This window comes from Pipistrellus kuhlii, unplaced genomic scaffold (genome assembly GCF_014108245.1).
Source record: "Pipistrellus kuhlii isolate mPipKuh1 unplaced genomic scaffold, mPipKuh1.p scaffold_m20_p_3, whole genome shotgun sequence".
NCBI lineage: Eukaryota > Metazoa > Chordata > Mammalia > Chiroptera > Vespertilionidae > Pipistrellus > Pipistrellus kuhlii.
This window is the reverse complement of record NW_023425529.1, coordinates 134,990,061-135,008,848: the sequence shown is the minus strand read 5'-3', so window position 1 is coordinate 135,008,848 and position 18,788 is coordinate 134,990,061. Positions and strand designations below refer to the sequence as shown.

Genomic DNA, 18,788 nt, shown 5'->3' with positions numbered 1-18,788 from the left:
TGCTCAATGCAGGAGCTGCCCCTGGTGGTCAGTGCGCTCCCACAGCTGGAGTGTGGCTCAGCCAGAAGCCAGGCTCACAGCTGGCGAGCTCAGTGGTGGTGGCAGGAGCCTCTCTGTCTCCGCAGCAGCACTAAGGACCCTTTGGGGGTTCCAGACTGCAAGAGGGTGCAGGCCCAGCTAAGGGATATCACCCCCCTCCCAAAGTGCATGAATATTATGCATCGGGCCTCTAGTATTCTATAAATACTGAGGTAAAATGTTCTAGAAGCTAGGAGGGAAAAAGAGTACAGACATTTTCCACACTTACACTTCTCCTAATTCTTAGGTAGCTTAACCTGTCCTCTCAAAATAAAATGGGCATGCTTTTTCTATTATATCTTTTTTCCAATTATAGTTGACCTGTAATATTAGTTTCAGGTATACATTATAGTGGTTAGACATTTATATAATTTACAAAGTGAGTCCCCCAATAAGTCTACTACCAACCTGGCACCATACATAGTTATTACAATATTATTGACTATATTCCCTATGTGTTTTTTACATATCTAGGACCATCTTTATAATGGGCAATTTGTACTTCTTAATCCCTTCACCTTTTTCACCCAGCCTCTCAACCCCTCCCATCTGGCAACCATCAGTTTGTTCTCTGTATGTGAGTCTGTTTCTGTTTTATTTGTTTATTTTATGCTTTAGATTATACATATAAGTGAAATCATATGGTTTTGCCTCTTTATGACTTATTTCACTTAGCATGATACTTGCTAGGTCCATCCATGTGGTCACAAATGTTAAGATTTCATTCTTTTCACAAATGTTAAGATTTCATTCTTTTTATGGCTGGGTAATATTCCATTATGTACCACATGTCTATTGATGGGCACTTAGGTTGCTTACACATCTTGCCTATTGTAAATAAGGTTGCAATGACCATAGGGGTACATATATCTTATCTAGACTTAGTGTTTCCTCAGATGTTACCAACTCAGTGGAAAACTAAAAGAAACCTTAATTTTCAACAATTAATCAAATTAGGTCAACTGTTCTCACTTATCTCAGAGGAAACAAATGTCCCAAATGCCACATTTTTCAGAAATAAGGTTTCTTCAAAACCACAGACCAAGTTTATACCATTGCCTCTTTACCAGCGTCCCGGAGAGGAAGGGAAAAGGAAGCAAGAAGAGAGTAACAAACCTTCTGTTTTTATTTTCCCTTTGTACCACAGGTAGGCAGCCCTCAATTCTAATTCAAACAAGTAGAGGAATTTAACTACCGGTACCTGGCCCTTTACTGACACAGGTTACAGAGTGCTCTGAAGTCAGTGAAGAATTGGAAACATCAACTCTTTTAATACTTTTTCCTCTCCCTTATTCAGGCAGGAAGTTTCGTGCAGACACAGCATTTTAACCTAAACCCACAAACCAGCAGGGCAGAAGACTTGAATTTTCACAACTAGCCTTCTAGTATAAACCTCCTAGGTGGTCATATCACATCTTTACATACCTAGGTCCTACAGAAATTTCTGGCCCATAGATGCACTCCGATGTTTGGGCTAAGCTTCAACAAAGGCAAAGATAGTATTTTACTGGTTCACTTCTATAAACTCTGCAGACTGAGAGACAAAGTCTCTGGAGAGGCTAAACGTTTACTTAAGTAAGCATGACTGACTTGGCTCCAAACTGAGCAAGCCCTAAGTCATAGCAACATATGGCTTGCAGCTTATCTGATCCACTATTTTCATGGGATAAATTTGAGTAGCATTTATTTCCCCGTGACCTGATAAATAAGCATATGGGATCTAGGAAGTCCAATTATTTAGAAACAGGTGTTCATAGTCTCTCCCAAGCATACAAAAAGTAAAGAGGGTTTAACTATTATGCATTTGCCAGTGTATAAGCAGAAGTAAATGATGCTCCTAATTGATATACTTAGAGAGTATTTAATTAGGGTAAGTCAGTCATAACCCCCAAGTCTCTCAATCTTCAAATTACAGCTAGAAAAATCTATTGGATTAATTTGAATATTTTCCCACAATTTTAGCTCATTCATCGTATGATGACCAATATAATGATTTAAAATTAGTAAATATGATATATATCCATATATAGCCCAAAACACTGTAGATACTCAATATTTTAATTTCTAATTTCATTAAAAACTATAATACTCAATATTTCAATTTCCAATTTCATTAAAAACTATAATAATTTACAAAAATATGACTTCGTATCACCTTTAAGATATATCTAGTAAAAGAGTTCATAATTAAATAATACCTAGAATTAATCAAGAAAGTCACTTTTAGCCGAAACCATTTTGGCTCAGTGGTGTCGGTCTGTGGACTGAAAGGTCCCAAGGTTCAATTCCGGTCAAGGACATGTACCTGAGTTGCGGGCACATCCCCAGTAGGGGGTGTGCAAGAGGCAGCTGGTCGATATTTCTCTCTCATCAATGTTTCTAGCTCTCTATCTCTCTCCCTTCCTCTCTGTAAAAAAATCAACAAAATATATTTAAAAAAAAGAAAGTCACTTTTAACATTAGGATGAAGTTTTAAAATATATTAAGTTTGAGAGTAACTAAGGGATTATATACCTACAATGGCTGGCAGATAAATGTTTAGTAAATGTGTGGTCAATGAGAGTTACAAATTTTCACCACAAAAAGCATTGCTTAATAGCACTTAGTCCCTAGGAATCAGAGTTTTAGAAGAGTTCTTAATCTGTATTTAGTAGGTCAAGTGTTTCCTAGGTCTTAAGAGTTAAAACAATCTCATTGGTTAAAGTATGGAGTCATTATAATTAAAGCATCAAATATCTTCTGCTCAAATCTTAACCAAGACCTCGTGTCAAATGTTCGTCTCTCACTGCCACTACTGGATCCTTCTGTGGGCCTTCTCCAACCAGGACACAGTCTAAGAGCAAAGCCGAAAAGTGAGGGTTGGAAGGAGGAAACTCTATGGCTGTCAACTATTTCCACTTAATTGCTAGTCAAAATGAAGAGGAGCGTTAAGCACACACGGACCAAATACAGTGGTATCCAGGACCAGAGTGATCTCTACAGCTTCACAGATCACCCGACTTCCCACCTGCAGTTTAAAAAGGGGATTTTTTTTTTTAAATTTAACTTTAGTAGTAATTATACTTCAAAGGCATGTTTAAAATTCCCTTTTATAGAGGCCATTTTCTCCTTAGGCCTGACTGCTCTGGCTTAAATCAAATTTAAGGACAGTGAAAATAGCCATAGAGTGTGACAAGAGGGTCTGTGTGAAAGTAGGAACTTAACCTGAAAAGAACAAGGGGAAAGAGTGAACTAATAATCTGTTGAGGATGTGATGCTGTCATGCAGATTCTAGACCGCTGCTTCCAACTGGCCTACAGCCACCATGCAGGCTGCCACAGCCAGCTAGAAATGCATCCAAGTTCTACCATGCCATACTGAAGTAAGTTAAGAAAGATGCTACAGAATCTAATTCTATGAAGGAACAGGCTAGATTATCTTCTGTCTCAAAGTAGTGGGTCACCCCCACCCCTCAAAACTAAGGATAGACTAGATAACCAATCAGAGTCTCCTGACCTTGACTGTACAGTATAGAAGGAAACTCAAGCCCAGTAGGCTATTGGGATGCACTAGAAATTCCTGAATAGAAGAGCAATATAAATGGAATTTGGACAATCCTTTATATTCAGCACTTCCTGGGCTAATTACTCTCCTTTTAGTGAGGGACACAACACGTGTAGCTTATGTCCCAGGGACAGAAAAGGTCTCTGATTCACTAATCTTGGGAGGTGGTGGAATGTAAACCCACTTTCCAACAGTTTTATCTTAGAATTGGGAGTTGATTATATAATTTTAGTGTTTATAGGAGTAACTTTAAGTAGACAAACCAACACCACCTTGTTGGTAGCCAACTCCCCACAGTGAAAAGGTTAGACATTTAGGACACACACACTCTCTCTCTTATCTGCCACTTCCATCTCCAGATACGACAGTTCTAGTTTTACATGGTCGAGGTTCACTGCATTTTCATCCCATTCTATAGTTGTGATTAGGACAGCTGTAAAGTGATCATTAGATGGTAAACCACATAAATGTGGCTTTTCAGTGTTTTGATGTAGTAAGTACCATTCACTGAGGAACTAAATATTGTAAAGCACCAAGGGAAAGAAATGCAACTGTCTGGCACTAGATCCTAACCACCAGGTGAAGTACATGACAAGCTCACAGCTTCAACTCTTTCCTTAGTTCTTTACTGGCTTCTCCTGGATCAGCTTGGTGGCCACTGTTCTCTAGATCTCAGAATTTTTTTCCTTGTACTTTTCCATCACAGTAGGATGCACAAAGTAAAAATTTCTAAATCTTTGCAGGATCAAAATCCCATTCCATTTGCTTCACAATTTAGGATGTATCTGGGTGCAAAATTATAGTTTGAAAATAACTTCCCTTCAAACTAAAGAAAATATTCATTTTTTTGTCTAGCATCCAATACTGCTTATGAAATGTCTGGGGTCTGTTACCACTGTAGATAACCTATTTATTTCTTTGAACATTTTTAGGATTTTCTCTTTAACTTTTAGAAAATCTGAAGTTCAACCAGGATATCTAGGTGCAGATATTTTTTCACCTATCCTAATTCATACTAAGAACTTGCCTTTCTTCAGCTCAAGGAGTTTTTCTTTTGTTATTTATTGGTGCTTTCTTCCTCTGAACTATGATATCTGTTTCTGCATCTAAAATTATTTAAAAATTATAAGTTCTATATCTGTCCTCCATGTCCCCTAACTCCTCTTTTTTTTTTTTTTTTTTTTTTTTTGTCTTTCTTTTTGGGAATCCCTTTGACTAATTAAGGCGAACAGCTTGGTTTTAGCCCTGTTTATTCTTTTTTTTAGTATCTCCAATAAATTAAAAATGTCTTAAAGGTGATTTGACTGCTTATTTTACCAGAAATATGTTGTCTTAAAAGTGTATTACTGTCTTAAATACGAGCACGTGAATTCCTCTCTGCTCCTAAGGTACTCATTTCCTACCAAGTCAGCTGCTCTGCTCATTTTTTCTTGCTGTTAGTTTTCCCAAAAACCAAGTAAGACTTGATTACTGATTCATATTTATGAATAAAGATTAAATTAATCCTAGATGTAATTAGTATGATTTTCTCCTGCACCAATAGAGGCATTACCCCAATGGGCCTCTAATTTAATAGAGCAAACTGAAAACAGGCACAATGTAAAGGATGGGTTATTCCATAGCAAACTTTCCATATGGTGCTGGACATGCAACAGCAGAAATGGCTGAGGATTCTCACAACACAAAGTAAGGAGGTCTTTATCTTAGTGGTGGGCTGCTTAGGGAGTCCATCTGCTACTCCTCCCAGCCCCTGCTCAATGCAGTGTGCACACCTGACATTAGCTCGAGCTCTGCGTCTCAATGAGCAGAGAAATCCCACACTCAGATTGCTCTACCTTTTTAAAAAACAGGTATCTTGTTTCATCCTGAAGACTAGACATCCCCACCACTTTCAATCACCATCTGCAGCAAATGCTAGCAACTCCTACTGCCAGAAAATCCTGTTCCTGATCCAACATTCCTTATCTAAAAATGCTATAAAAACAGAAACCACAATCATACAGCAGGCATGATACACACACATGCTTATGAAATGCACACACAACTATAAATCCAAATTTCAAAAGACATACTTTTCCTTACACACACACACACACACACACACACACACACACACACATCCTGTTCCTTGAATTACAATCTTGCAGCTATAACAATGGAAAAACATTAAACTCACAAATAGAAACCGACAACTGAAAACTCAAACACAAGAAACTTGTTACTATATAAAAGTTTAAAGCTCTATGTATAATAAGTAAATGAGAATATCAAAGCTTTATGTTTTCAAAGTTAATTAAATATCATGAAGAGTTGGGCCACATTTTCAACTACCACTTCTCATATGAAGTCATGTAAGAAATTCAGAATATTAACGAGAAAACCAGAATATTAATGAAAGCATTTCCAAGTTTACATAAAGAATCCTCCTTAAAAAGTGCTTAAGTCTAACTTTACTCACATTCCAAAAAATTCCTAAAATCACTATTTCAGTCCCCATATCTTTCCAGATTTCAAAAAAGGCTCAGCCACGCAGACTGTACCCTATAACTTTCTTATCCAGAATTATGTCATTTTCTTGCTTAAACTATTCAGAGGCCTCCCAACCATCTTAAGGCACAGTCCAGAATCCTTAACTGCCTGAAAATCCTGCACACTCACTTCTCTAGTTTCATTTAGAGCCACCCAGTTCATGTTTTCCCCCTCTTCACCTCCCTCCATTAAACTCCCATTACAATGGTCTGCCAGTTCCTCTCACATCATGGGTCTCATCCCACCTCAGGGCCTTTGCACTTGCTGTTCCTGTGCTCTGGGCTGTTCTGCTCCCCGCCCCTCCTATAGAGGTACCTGCCTATCTCTTTCTTGATGACTCCTCAACATATCATATCCTTGGGAAAGCATTTCCTGGCCACAGCATTTGGACTCAGGTCCATTTACGTCATCATGCTTGTTTTAAAGGTAAGGAAGAAAAAGAACAAGAGCTGCTATATTTAAAATGCTTCTTGTACTAGACTGCATGCTCCAAACACCAGCCAATGAGTTTGTCTTGCCACTGTATCCTAGTATCTAGCATTATGCCTCACCAGCAGTACTCAATATATTTATTTTACAATCTAGCATTTACATCATCTCTCTGATCAAGGCCTGGTGTTTCAAATAAGGAGAGTCTACAAATTATTGCATAAAGCAATTCTATTTTGTAGAGGTCACAAATAACAGATATGAACAGCAACCAAAATAAAATGGAGGCAATTTTAATCAATTATCAGAGTAGTATGAAAACAGTAAATAAATATTTGAGAGAATCTCTATGTATATTTCTTCCTTATTGAGGTAGATTAAAAAAAATAGCATGTCAATTACATATTCATTATAACAAACATTTATCCTCACTGTCATAAGTTATTGCTTTGTTGTTTTTTTTTAAAGATTTGAGAAGAGAGAGGGAGAGAGAAAAAAAAACGGTGTCAGAGCCAAACATCGATTACCTGCCTCCTACACACTCCTACTGGGGATTGAGCCTGCAAACCAGACATGTGCCCTAGCCAAGAATCAAATCAGCAACCTTTTGGTGCACAGGACAATGCTCAACCAACTGAGCCACACCAGCCAGGTAAGTTATTGCTTATTTTATTATAATAAACACATTCCTGCCGAAACTGGTTTGGCTCAGTGGATAGAGTGTCGGCCTGAGGACTGAATGGTCCCGGGTTCGATTCCGGTCAAGGGCATGTACCTTGGTTGCGGGCACATCCCCAGTAGGGGGTGTGCAAGAGGCAGCTGATCGATGATTCTCTCTCATCGATGTTTCTAACTATCTATTCCTCTCTTCCTCTCTCTGTAAAAAAGCAATTAAATATATTTTTAAATAAATAAATAAATAAATAAACACATTCCTAATCATGACAGAAAGTCAAAATAAAGACTACATAGAAACACATGAGGTAGAAACTACAAATTTCATAGGAGTACAATCTCAATTATTTGTTACAATCTGTACTAAATAACATCACCAATAGTGAAGCAAAAGCATTGGGGCTATTCTGAACATAAAAACAAAAGAAAATATGTGACCGAAGCTCATAGGCATGAAACGTGACTTCTATTTCCAGCACATGTGATCAATAGCAAATGTCAAGAGGCCCTGTCTCTACACAAAAATTTCACTATGGTTCCAGATTACTTTTCCAATGAGAAAGGGAATCCTTTACAAAGCTTACCTAAAATGAACTGTAGAGACCAACTTTCAATTTTGTGTTCCAAATGTGGCAGAGTACCTCAAGACAGGAAACATGAACTGATGGAGATAACATCTTGGGCCACGCAAGGAGAAACTGGACAGGTTCCAGGAGACAGACACTTAACAAGCTTCTTAATGTCTCAGTTCAATCTGTGTGGCTTTTACAAATGAAAAGGTCACCTTCAGGGCACTGGATGAGCTAACCACTTTCTACTTCATTGGCTAAATTTAGAGATAAATACTCCATCATAACAACTGAGACAAGAATGGAGCAGGTATCATGAAGATTTAAGAAAAACTCAATAAAGAAGTAATATCCATTCACACTTGCTTAGCATAATCCCAGAGGAGATGAGAGACAGTCATAGGGAAACATGACCCAAGACAGTAATTGTGTAGGGCTACACTATTTGTGAAAACTATACCCACACTCCTCAAATGTGACCTGTCCCGATTCAATAGTTATGGACATTCAAGTATCTTAAGGCAAGATAAGCTTTTATTAACTGGCCCAAATTAACTGAACCACATATTGGGTGTTTCAAATTACTTAGATAAGCTTTTTGATCATTACCTGGTTATTTAACATCCCAGCCTCATGACCTGGACTTAGCTCAGACTCTAGATTAGTCACATTCCAATGTAGGGTATCATGTGAGCTAACACTATCCATGAAAGTTCTGTGAGTGTTTGTTATTTATATTCTAAAGGGGTAGAGGAAATGGGGAAGAATATAGAAAAGCATGTCAGAAATGGAATACACATCGACCTAAGAAGAAACAGAAGAATAAAAGAAATAGAGTAACATAGTTGTGTCTTGAATTTTTTACTATTCTTTACACTCATTAAAACTTTTCAATTTGACATTTCTAACTCTAACTAATATTTTTATTTATAATTAAAGAAAAGACATCCCCAAAGGAAAAAGTACTATTAGTTTTCCATAAAGTATAAATAGCTAAACGAAGAGGGTTCCCTGTATTTTTGGGTTCATTTTCTGACTAAATAACTGCATACACATATAAAGTAATTTCACATTCAACATTTCCTGAAATCTTACTAAATAGCTCTGTAAAACCTATTCAATGCCCCCACTTACTTAGCAAAACACTAGAAACAAGTGGCATGCTCATAGTCATACAGTTCAATTAGGGATGAGGCATTACCAGCACTAAGTCTAACTACTAGGTCAAAACTCTCCACCATAATTAGCATTCAACACCCACAATGTGATAGGAACTATTCCAGGCACTGGGGGAGGGGGAGGGGGAAGCGATGAACAAAGCAGACTCAAATCTCCACCCTCAGACTAGCATTTTAATGAGCACCACTATGTGATTTTTCTTCTTGGCCTGGCTACTCAGATTCCATTTATAACACCAAATGTTCAATTACTTTCTTTGTTCATCTAAGGAACTTAAATATAGTCAAATTAATAAATCACAAAAACCAAACATTCGGAACTTAAAACTTGTTTGAAAGGTTATTAAGCATTGGCAATTCAGAATGAAATTGAGGAGTAGGCCCCTATCCTCAGTTGCTTCCAAACAGAAAATAACCAATGTTAGGAAATTTCCAACGAGAAGAAACAACCAAAATTTTGAGTTTTGTCTAATATTGCACATTCAAATGGGGGTTCAGTGTTGTTATTGTTTGTTTGTTTTTGGGGAGGAGAAAATATCATTCTAGGCTTTCTTAATTTTATACCAATAGACTGCACATTTAGAAGTACCAAAAGATTTAACTTTATAAATTATAAAATTTTCACATTAAAAAACAACAGTTTGGAAAAGGGAAAGTAAGAATATATATACTTTCCACCAAAAATAATTATCCCATTGTGACTTACCCACATACACACACACACACACACACACACACACACACACAGTTAACCAATTGGCAAAACTGGAGCTGTGAAGACAAACTTCACTTAGCAATATCTTAAAACAATTATAATACCCTTGATATCACCCTATAAAATTAAATATTACAAAACATGACTTACTTTCCCTCCTTTTGTTCAGAAAAATAAACTTTCAAAAGATCAGGATCTTAACAAGCTTGTTCTCACAACTTCAAGACAAAACCTGAACACTTCCATACACTCTCCTGTAACAGATCCACATTCACAACAATGTCAGATAGAGTAAGGCTATCTAAGGTCTTCCAAATAAAAAATGTAGGTAGCAAAAGGAGAGCTAGAGGTCCTTCAAGAAGTTACCATTAGCAATGAAACAATCAGAGATAATCTTGGGAGAAATGCTGCCTAATTTATCTACAGAAACTGAGCTTGACAAACCCTTACTATAATGTGTTCCTGGAGATACTTCCTTCATAAGCAGGAAAGACAGATAATTTGTAGTCAAGAAAACAGCAGAGGCTAAGTTCTAGAGTACAGGGGGGAATAAGAGAAGAATGGGATGGGATGTAAGACCAAGGAACCGGAGCGTATATAAGGTTCACCCACTAGATACACCATGGCTCCTCCTAGCTATGGCCTCTCTACACATGTTCTACAGGGAATTAACCTTTAACTTATGAGTACTTTTCTTCCCTCAAAAAATCAGGGTCAAGAACAATAACCCAATATCTAAAATATTTGCTAAGAAGCAGCATCTTATCTGAAACCCCAGGCTAACATTAAAGAAGACTTACACATCCCTTGGTAAAAGAGTGTGTATAAAGAGAGACAGAGCCCAGCCGGAGTGGCCCAATGGGTTGAGCGTTGTCCTTGGGACCCGGAGGTTGCCCATTCAATTTACAGTCAGGACATATGCTTGGGTTGCAGGTTCGATTCCCATTTGCGCATGTATAGAAGGTAATCAATCAATGCTCCTCTCTCACATCTATGTTTCTCTTCCTCCTTCTCTCTCTCCCTCTCTAAGCATGTCCTCAAGTGAAGATTTAAAGAAGAAAAAAAAAAAAAAAAAAGAGACAGACAGACAGACAGACTGAAAGGATGACTTTACCCTTTCTTCAAATCTAATCCCTAATTGCTCCTTGTCACGGCAGTGGATGGTCTTACCAGTCTTTAAAATCATGGGAATATATGCAACCACAGATCATTATGCAACAAAATGCAGTAAAATAAGTAAAAACTGATTATTTAAAATTAAACATGCTGGTGAGTGGGAAAACAATGCCACAAGCTGATACTTCAAGTGACACCAGACTTTCTTCTGGAAGAAGGAGATGGCTAGTAAGGAAAGTGGGGCAAAGCCTCCACCCCATCCTAAAACATTCAAAACCCAAACTGAAATAGTAACAGTAGTCATTCTGACATTGGGTTTAGAAAGAAATAAAAATTCATTTATTTTAGCAACAGCCTATCTGATAGGTCAGGTTCCCTTCTACCTGGTGTGACCCTGTCCTTGAGCAATTCATACTCAAATGAAGAGTCCTAGTCTCAAAGAAAATGCTCAATATTATTTGTTCCCTCAAAATGCTGATTGTTCAGGAGAGAAATTAAGCCTAAATAATAAAGAAAATGCTTTATTAGAGAGTTACCTGAAACTTCTAAAATACAGAATGTTCACATTATTTCAATATTTATACTAATTATTAATGAAATTTAAGTAAACTATAATTTGTGATATGTTAATTAGCTATCATTGACAAAGGACCCCCTTAATGGAAAGCCAGTAAGAATTCTTCAATATGAAGGACTAAATATGATTTCTTATCTATTCTCTTACAAACCCACACTAGAATGGCAACTAAACTAAAAATCTTCTAAACCCAGATGAAAGACAATAGGAGAGGAGGCCCCATCAGACTGAGTCATTTCATTCAAAAGTGAGAAAACAGATGAACGTCAGGTAATGGACTTCCGTTTCAGCACTCGCCGCTCTGAGGGGATAAGCCAACAAGGACCTAGGAAGGTTCTGGAATTGAAGGTACCAAGTACCACAGAGGGTAGAGATTCTAGGATGAAACCAACATAGGACAACTGTTTCAAAGTCTATAGCAAAGTACTGAAACACTTGGGCTCCCGCCCCTGCTTTCCTGAAAAATGGATTTTATTACTTAAACTGAAACAGAAAGCTGCTAGGTTTAAGATATGTTACACAAATAACAGTACCCTACAGAAAAACAGGAGGAGTAAGCGTAAAGTCAGTACACACCAGAAGGTAAAAAATATTGAGAGCAAAGGGACTTAACATCAGTTTTGATCACTGCTATATCCCCACTACCTACAATGGTCTCTGACACACAGAAGATACTTAATAAGCAGCAAAGAGTGCAGAAGAGGGTTTTTTGTTTTTGTTTTTTTAAATCTCCAGGAAAGTGGGGGGGGGGGGGACTCAAGGGGAAAAAAAACACACACACACAGAGCCGAAACCAGTTTGGCTCAGTGGATAGAGCATCAGCCTATGGACTGAGAGGTCCCAGGTTTGATTCCGGTCAAGGGCATGTACCTTGGTTGCGGGCACATACCCGGTGGGGGGTGTGCAGGAGGCAGCTGATCCATGTTTCTCTCTCACTGATGCTTCTAACTCTCTATCCCTCTCCTTTCCTCTCTGTAAAAAATCAATTTTATATGTATAAATTTGAAAAAAATATATATATATAATATATATATATATATATATACATATATATATTATATATATATCACACAGAGAGAGAGACAGAGAGAGACAGAGAGAGAGAGAGAGAGAGAGAGAGAGAGAGAGAGAGAGAGAGAGAGAGAGGGAGGGAGGGAGAGAGAAATAAAAAAAATGGGAACAGGAATCCAGGAGATTTGAGATCTGATAAAGGAGTATCTGGAACGAAAAGACAGAGAAAACTGGAGGGGAGGGGATTATAAAGAAGTGATGCTTAAAATTTTGTCAAACTTAAGTTTCCAGGTTGAATTACACACTGAATATCCAGCACAAAAAAATGAAATTCCAAAATGCCAGGAAGAAAATATTCTAAAATACCTGGGGTATTTTAAATAGAAAGGTCACAAGAATCAGAAACTAGAAAAGAATAGGACTTCAGAAGCAAACCTGAAGCTAAAATATAATGGGATAATGCCTTCTAAACTCTTTTGGAAAGGGTTTCTATACTGAGAAATCATAGAATTCCATACCAAGTCCAAAAACCGATCAAGTGTAAGAGTGAGGGTACAACCAAGGCACTTCCAGACATGAGTTTCTCCCATGGATCCTCTATTCTCTCCCACTCCCCCAAAAAGCAACCGGAGAATATATTTTACTAAAATGGAATACAAAGAAGAGGAATTCTCTCCAGCAGGGAGACAGGTGATACAGCACTGAAGAGGGAAGAAGGAAGGCCCACTGTGACAGCTGTACAGTAGGCCAGAGAGCCAGTTCAGTCTGGAGGAAGAGAGCACAGGACACTACCAGGAGGGATAGTTAAAACACACACACACACACACACACACACACACACACACACACACAATTTGGCTATATATGTCCAACTGTACAAAGGATGGCTCATTTAGAGAATCTGAGGATAAATTAATGACAAAGACCAAAAAAATCAAGTAAGTGTCCTTTTACAATTAACTCTAGGAAAAACAGAAAGTTAGATGAGAAAAGAAAGACAATGATAAAATACTATGTGGCTTAGATGTGACTATTTCTGTCATAATCAATTGATGCATCCTAAAATTAGTAAAATTGTCCTGTGTTCTCTTCCTCAGACTGAACTGGCTCTCTGGCCCTCTGCACAGCTGTCACGGTGGGCCTTCCTTCTTCCCTCTCAGTGCCGTATCACCTGTCTCCTTGCTGGAGAGAATTCCTTTTCCTTATATTCTATTTTAGTAAAATATATTCTCCTGTTGCTTTTTGGGGGAGTGGGAGGATATGTGTTAGAAGCCACCCATTGCCTTCACTAGCAGAGAGGTGTGGACAAGGAATCCGGAAGACTGGTCAACCTTGAAGCTCTGAAAGGTCAGAGCCAACCAACCACCCACTGATCAGTTGAGACAATGGTAGCTACAGCAACTTCTACCTTGTTTTGTGTAAATCCCTGCTGATTGGCTATTACTGAATTGCTTGGTTAAAGGCTATGATGTATCCCATAGTCTTAATAAAAAAGGGATAGCAAGGCCAGAGCAGGGGGGAGTCCTTCCCCTTGAGTTGGGCTCCCGCCTGGCCTCCAATATTTCCAAATTAATATTTCCTAGTCTCTCATTTGCATGCAGCCTCCACCAAAGCCCGAACCCTGAACCTAAACCCTGAACCACTCAGGTGGTAAAAGGGTTCACTACAGATACATTAAAAAAAAAAAAGAAAAAAAAAAAAAAGAACCATATAAGGAAGGAGGAATTGTTTTAAAAAAAAAAACAAAACAAACTTAAACCTTTACCACCCAAAGTAAAAAGCCAATGGATAATGTTTAAAACTTATAATTCAAACATTCAAACAATAGCCATATAGGCATGGAATTTATAAATAGAGGCAAACAACCAAGTAAAAACAAATAGTTTTTTTTTTTAACCCTCTTAGATTTTTAAAATATATATATATTTTATTGATTGTTTTACAAAGAGGAAGGGAAAGGGATAGAGTTAGAAACATCAATCAGCTGCCTTCTGCAGACCCCCTACTGCGGATGTGCCTGCAACCAAGGTACATGCCCTGGAACAGTATGGAACCTGTGACCTTTCAGTCCACAGGCCGAAGCTCTATCCACTGAGCCAAACCGGTTAGGTCCCTAACTGGAAGATTTTTTTTCCTCATTGCATTTCAGAGAAAGAGTGGAAGGGAGGGAAAAAGAGAGGAAGAGAGGGAGAGAGGGGGAGAGAGGGGGGGAGAGAGGGGGGGAGAGAGGGGGGGAGAGAGGGGGGGAGAGAGGGGGGGAGAGAGGGGGGGAGAGAGGGGGGGAGAGAGGGGGGGAGAGAGAGAGATAAACACATATCAGCTAGTTGCCTCCCACACCCACCCCAACTGATACTTGCAACCCAGGAAAGGCAGGCATTGATCAGGCATTGAACCTTCAATCCTTCAGTGCACAGTCTTATGCTCTAACCAGGGAGCTACACTGGCCAGGGCCAAATAACTTTTGTTACTTATATCTAGGTAATAAAACGGGAATGAGAGGATGGGGTGGGAATATGCTATTTTTCTTAAAGTACCCAAAAGACTAATATTTCTAAACCACAGATATAATGCTTTATAAAATATGAATTTCAAAAGTAGAAAATCAACCAATGATTACCTGGTCTACAGGGTTACTTACCTCATATTGGGATTATGGATCTTTGGAACAAAAGCATTTAATCTAACAGTGAAAGAGGATTTACAAATTTACCAAGACTAATTTTGGTTTTGAAATGCTAGTTCTCTGCTTAATCTCTATTACATAAAATTTAAATAAAAAACACCATGAATAAAACTCCAGCTTTCAATTCATTTCCCCATGACCTCACAATTCTGCTTTAGCCCCTAGTCAATGAGTGGAAAAATCAGATAATCAGGCACTTAGTCTAAATTCTCAAAAGCCCCCAGCAATCAGGATTATTTACATCAAACTTAACAAAAGCCTTTCCCCTATTGAAAAAGAGAGAGAGAAAGAGAGAGAGAGAGAGAGAGAGAGAAAGAGAGAGAGAGAGAGAGAGAGAGAGAGAGAGGGAGGGAGGGAGGGAGGGAGGTATGTCAATGTACCCTATATGCAAATAGTCTAAAGGGCCCAAATCCAAGCTGCTGTTTTTGTAATAACCAACAGCTAAGAATGGTTTTAATACTTTTTAATGTTTAAAAAATAAAAATGTTACTTTGTGACACATGAAAAAAATAACCACATGAAATTCAAATCTCAATATCGGAAGGTAAGGACTTATTGAAACGCAGCAATGTTCATTAATCTCTGCATCTATGGCTGCCTTCTATTAATAGTAGTGATGGCAAGAGTGGTGGGGCCACAAAGCCTAACCTATTACTATCCTGTCCCTTTCAGAAAAGGCTGTGACCTCTAGTTCCAAATTTTATTTTAAATAAAGTTAAGACACATTCATGTATTTAAAAAATGTACATCTAAAAAGTCCTTGAATCAAGGATAAAGAAACTTAGTAGATGAGCTAAATAACCTTGAAAGGGAAAAAAATCCAGAGGAACTAAATGGTTGCTTAGGGTCATGCAGGTAAAAGGGAACAGAATCAAGATTAGATTAGAGTCTTCAGACTCAGAGAGGTGCTCTCTTAGATAAGCATCTGTTGCCAAAATTTTAACCCCAATACTCCTTTGTTCCTATTCTACTCTTCAACTTTTTATTACTCAGTAACTTATTTCACTTTAGTTAAAATGTTAATAAAACATGCTTTTAAAATTTGATCTTCCCCAAATACATAAACATATAGAAACTTACTTATGACTGTGCCAAAAAAGCAAACAAAAAACACAGTTGAGAATAGTGGTTAAGGACAGTCTTTGTCTTTGCAGATGCCCAGGCTCCTATCTCTGACCCCAGGGCATCACTCTGGCCTCATAATCCCCCAAATTTCTCTCAACTTCAGTTTTCTCACCTCTGAAAGTGAGGATAGTACCCAAGTGAGGATAGTACCCACTTTTAGTGGGGTGGGACTGAGTAAAATAAAGGATATGAAAAACTTAATGTTCTATCACAGAATTAAGAGCTCAAGAAATGTTGCCTATATTATGTTGTTGTCTTATCACATCCAAATATTTTCATAATCATTCATTATCCCTGAAGAGCTTCGCAGGCACTGTTCTCAAACTGCAGTGCCCATAAGAGCCACACTTGTGAGCTTGTTGATGCCGATTCCCTTGGCCCTACTCCCAGCTACACTGATTGTTTAATCTGGAAGAGGCAGGAATCTGCACTTTCTTTTTTAAAAATTGATTTCAGAGATGAAAGGAGAAGGAAAGAGAACTAGAAAACACCAATGATGAGAGAAGATCATTGACTGGCAGCCTTGCACACTCCACACTGGGGATCAAGCTGGCATCCTGAGTATGTGACCTGACCAGGAACTGAACTGTGATCTCCTGGTTCATAGGTGGATGCTCACCCACTGAGCCAAGCTGATCAGGCAAAAATGTGCATTTTCAAATTCAAGTTGACAATTGGAGGCAGGTAGTCCATGGGATAGAAATAGTGTTCCTAGATACCGAATCAGATACTGAGAAGTTAAGAGACAATCAAAAGCCTAAATAATCACAGCTTTAATTAAGTAGTCTACTTAATCAAAGGTGCTGAGTACTACTCATTTTTTTTGCAATTTTTCTTTTTTACAACAGTCCTAATTTTTTTTTTTCAATTTAAACTTGTGTTGGGATCTAAGTTAACTAATGTTATACATAATACAAGATTATTTTAAAATTTATGAAGGTTAGGACTTCCAGTTATACAACCAACTAAACAGTTAAGGAACTCAAAATGGCCAGTACTCACGCCCAATGGATCTTCAGTTTTCTACTTTGGAATTCAGCCACACAACCTTGTTACTATTTCCAGAGAATTTAAAACTTACCCGTTTTACTTATAGTATATTTGAAAACAGAAAGAAAAAAAAAATGTATCCCTACTGTATAATACAAACTGATACAAGCTAAAAATCTGGCTAAAAATAAGCACGAAACTAACTATGTTCTATATTAATAACTAAACATGTTTTATATTAATAACTAACTATGTTCTATATTAAGAACCCCTGATGTGTAATACATGTGAGGTGAAGTGCATGCATCAGCCACACCTCAGGGCAAGGTTTTTCCATTTAAGAATCTATTCAAAAAAAAAAAACAAAACAAAAAAACACAGAGTTGACAATGGTGAGTCTGCGAATGTAAAAGGTACCGGCTTGCAATTACCTTGCTCCAGTCTATGGCACAGGGAGCGCCTTGCTGCTTCCATCTCCGGAGTCGGATTATCTAAGACGTGTCTACACCACTGCAAAGGGCTCAGGGATTTTTCTGATGATGAGAATGTCTTTGAAGACCCAACGTATAACCTTGAAAAGAGAAATCTACATTATAGGTATTATATAAGTATGTAGAGATTATCTGTCTTCTAGAGAAAATAACACACATTTATTAACAATTTCTATCAAAACAGAATTCACATTTGATTAGTTTAAATACCAAAATTACTTTTTAACAAATATCCCCAAATAGAATGGGGATGCAGCTTGGTGGGAAGGACTCCAAAAACTGAAAATATATCTCAGAGTCAGAGATTTGAGGCTTTTGTTATTGAACTAACCTTGAAGAGATACCAAGATGATCTGACTACCTCACTTTTCCAGAAAGAAACATTTTCATCTCTTGCTTGGCAATAGAATCTTACATGAACTTGAGCTAATGTATGTAAGCATGAAATAGCAAACAAAGCAAATCTTATGTGCTTTTTACAAGTGAATGTCAGTTGTTTATTTATGCTCTCAGCTTTCAAATAATCAGATATTTCTCCAAAGTCTATTCTAAATTTGGTAAGTGCTTCTTTCTTATTAAAGCCAAACAAACAGCTTTCAAATGTATGTTTTAGGAAGAGTTCACTTCCAGCATCTATACCATCCTATATAATAAAAGGCTAATATACAAATTGACCAAATAGCAGAATGACGGATTGCTTGACACACGCTGACCACCAGGAGGCAGATGCTCAATGCAGAAGCTTCCCCCTGGTGGTCAGTTTGCTCCCACAGAGGGAGCACCGCCAGGGCTCATGGCAGGCGAGCACAGCAGCGATGGCAGGAGCCTCTCCGCCTCTGTGGCAGCACTAAGAATGTGTGACTTAGACCTGCTCCCCATGGGACATCCCCCGAGGGCTCTCAGACTGTGAGAGGGCACAGGCTGGGCTGAGGGATCCCCCCTCATGAATTTTGTGCACTGGGCCTCTAGGGTAGGACTCAAAATAACAAAGAGGCACTATAAGTTAAAAGATTTCCTCTCATTGATATACTGTGCTAAGATAAATTTTAGAATTTCAGTGATAAGGTTAAATAAAAAGG

At 38.1% G+C, this 18,788-nt stretch overlaps 1 protein-coding gene across 2 annotated transcripts in view; it reads right to left on the bottom strand.

The window, feature by feature from the left end:
- Positions 1 to 18,788, bottom strand: part of SLAIN1 (SLAIN motif family member 1) — a 58,871-nt gene that overhangs the window by 25,917 nt on the left and 14,166 nt on the right. For both annotated transcript variants that reach the window (XM_036457452.2, XM_036457453.2), the window contains exon 2: positions 17,650 to 17,789. In XM_036457452.2, the coding sequence (XP_036313345.1) occupies positions 17,650 to 17,789 (140 nt within the window). The remainder of the gene's footprint in view (positions 1 to 17,649; positions 17,790 to 18,788) is intronic.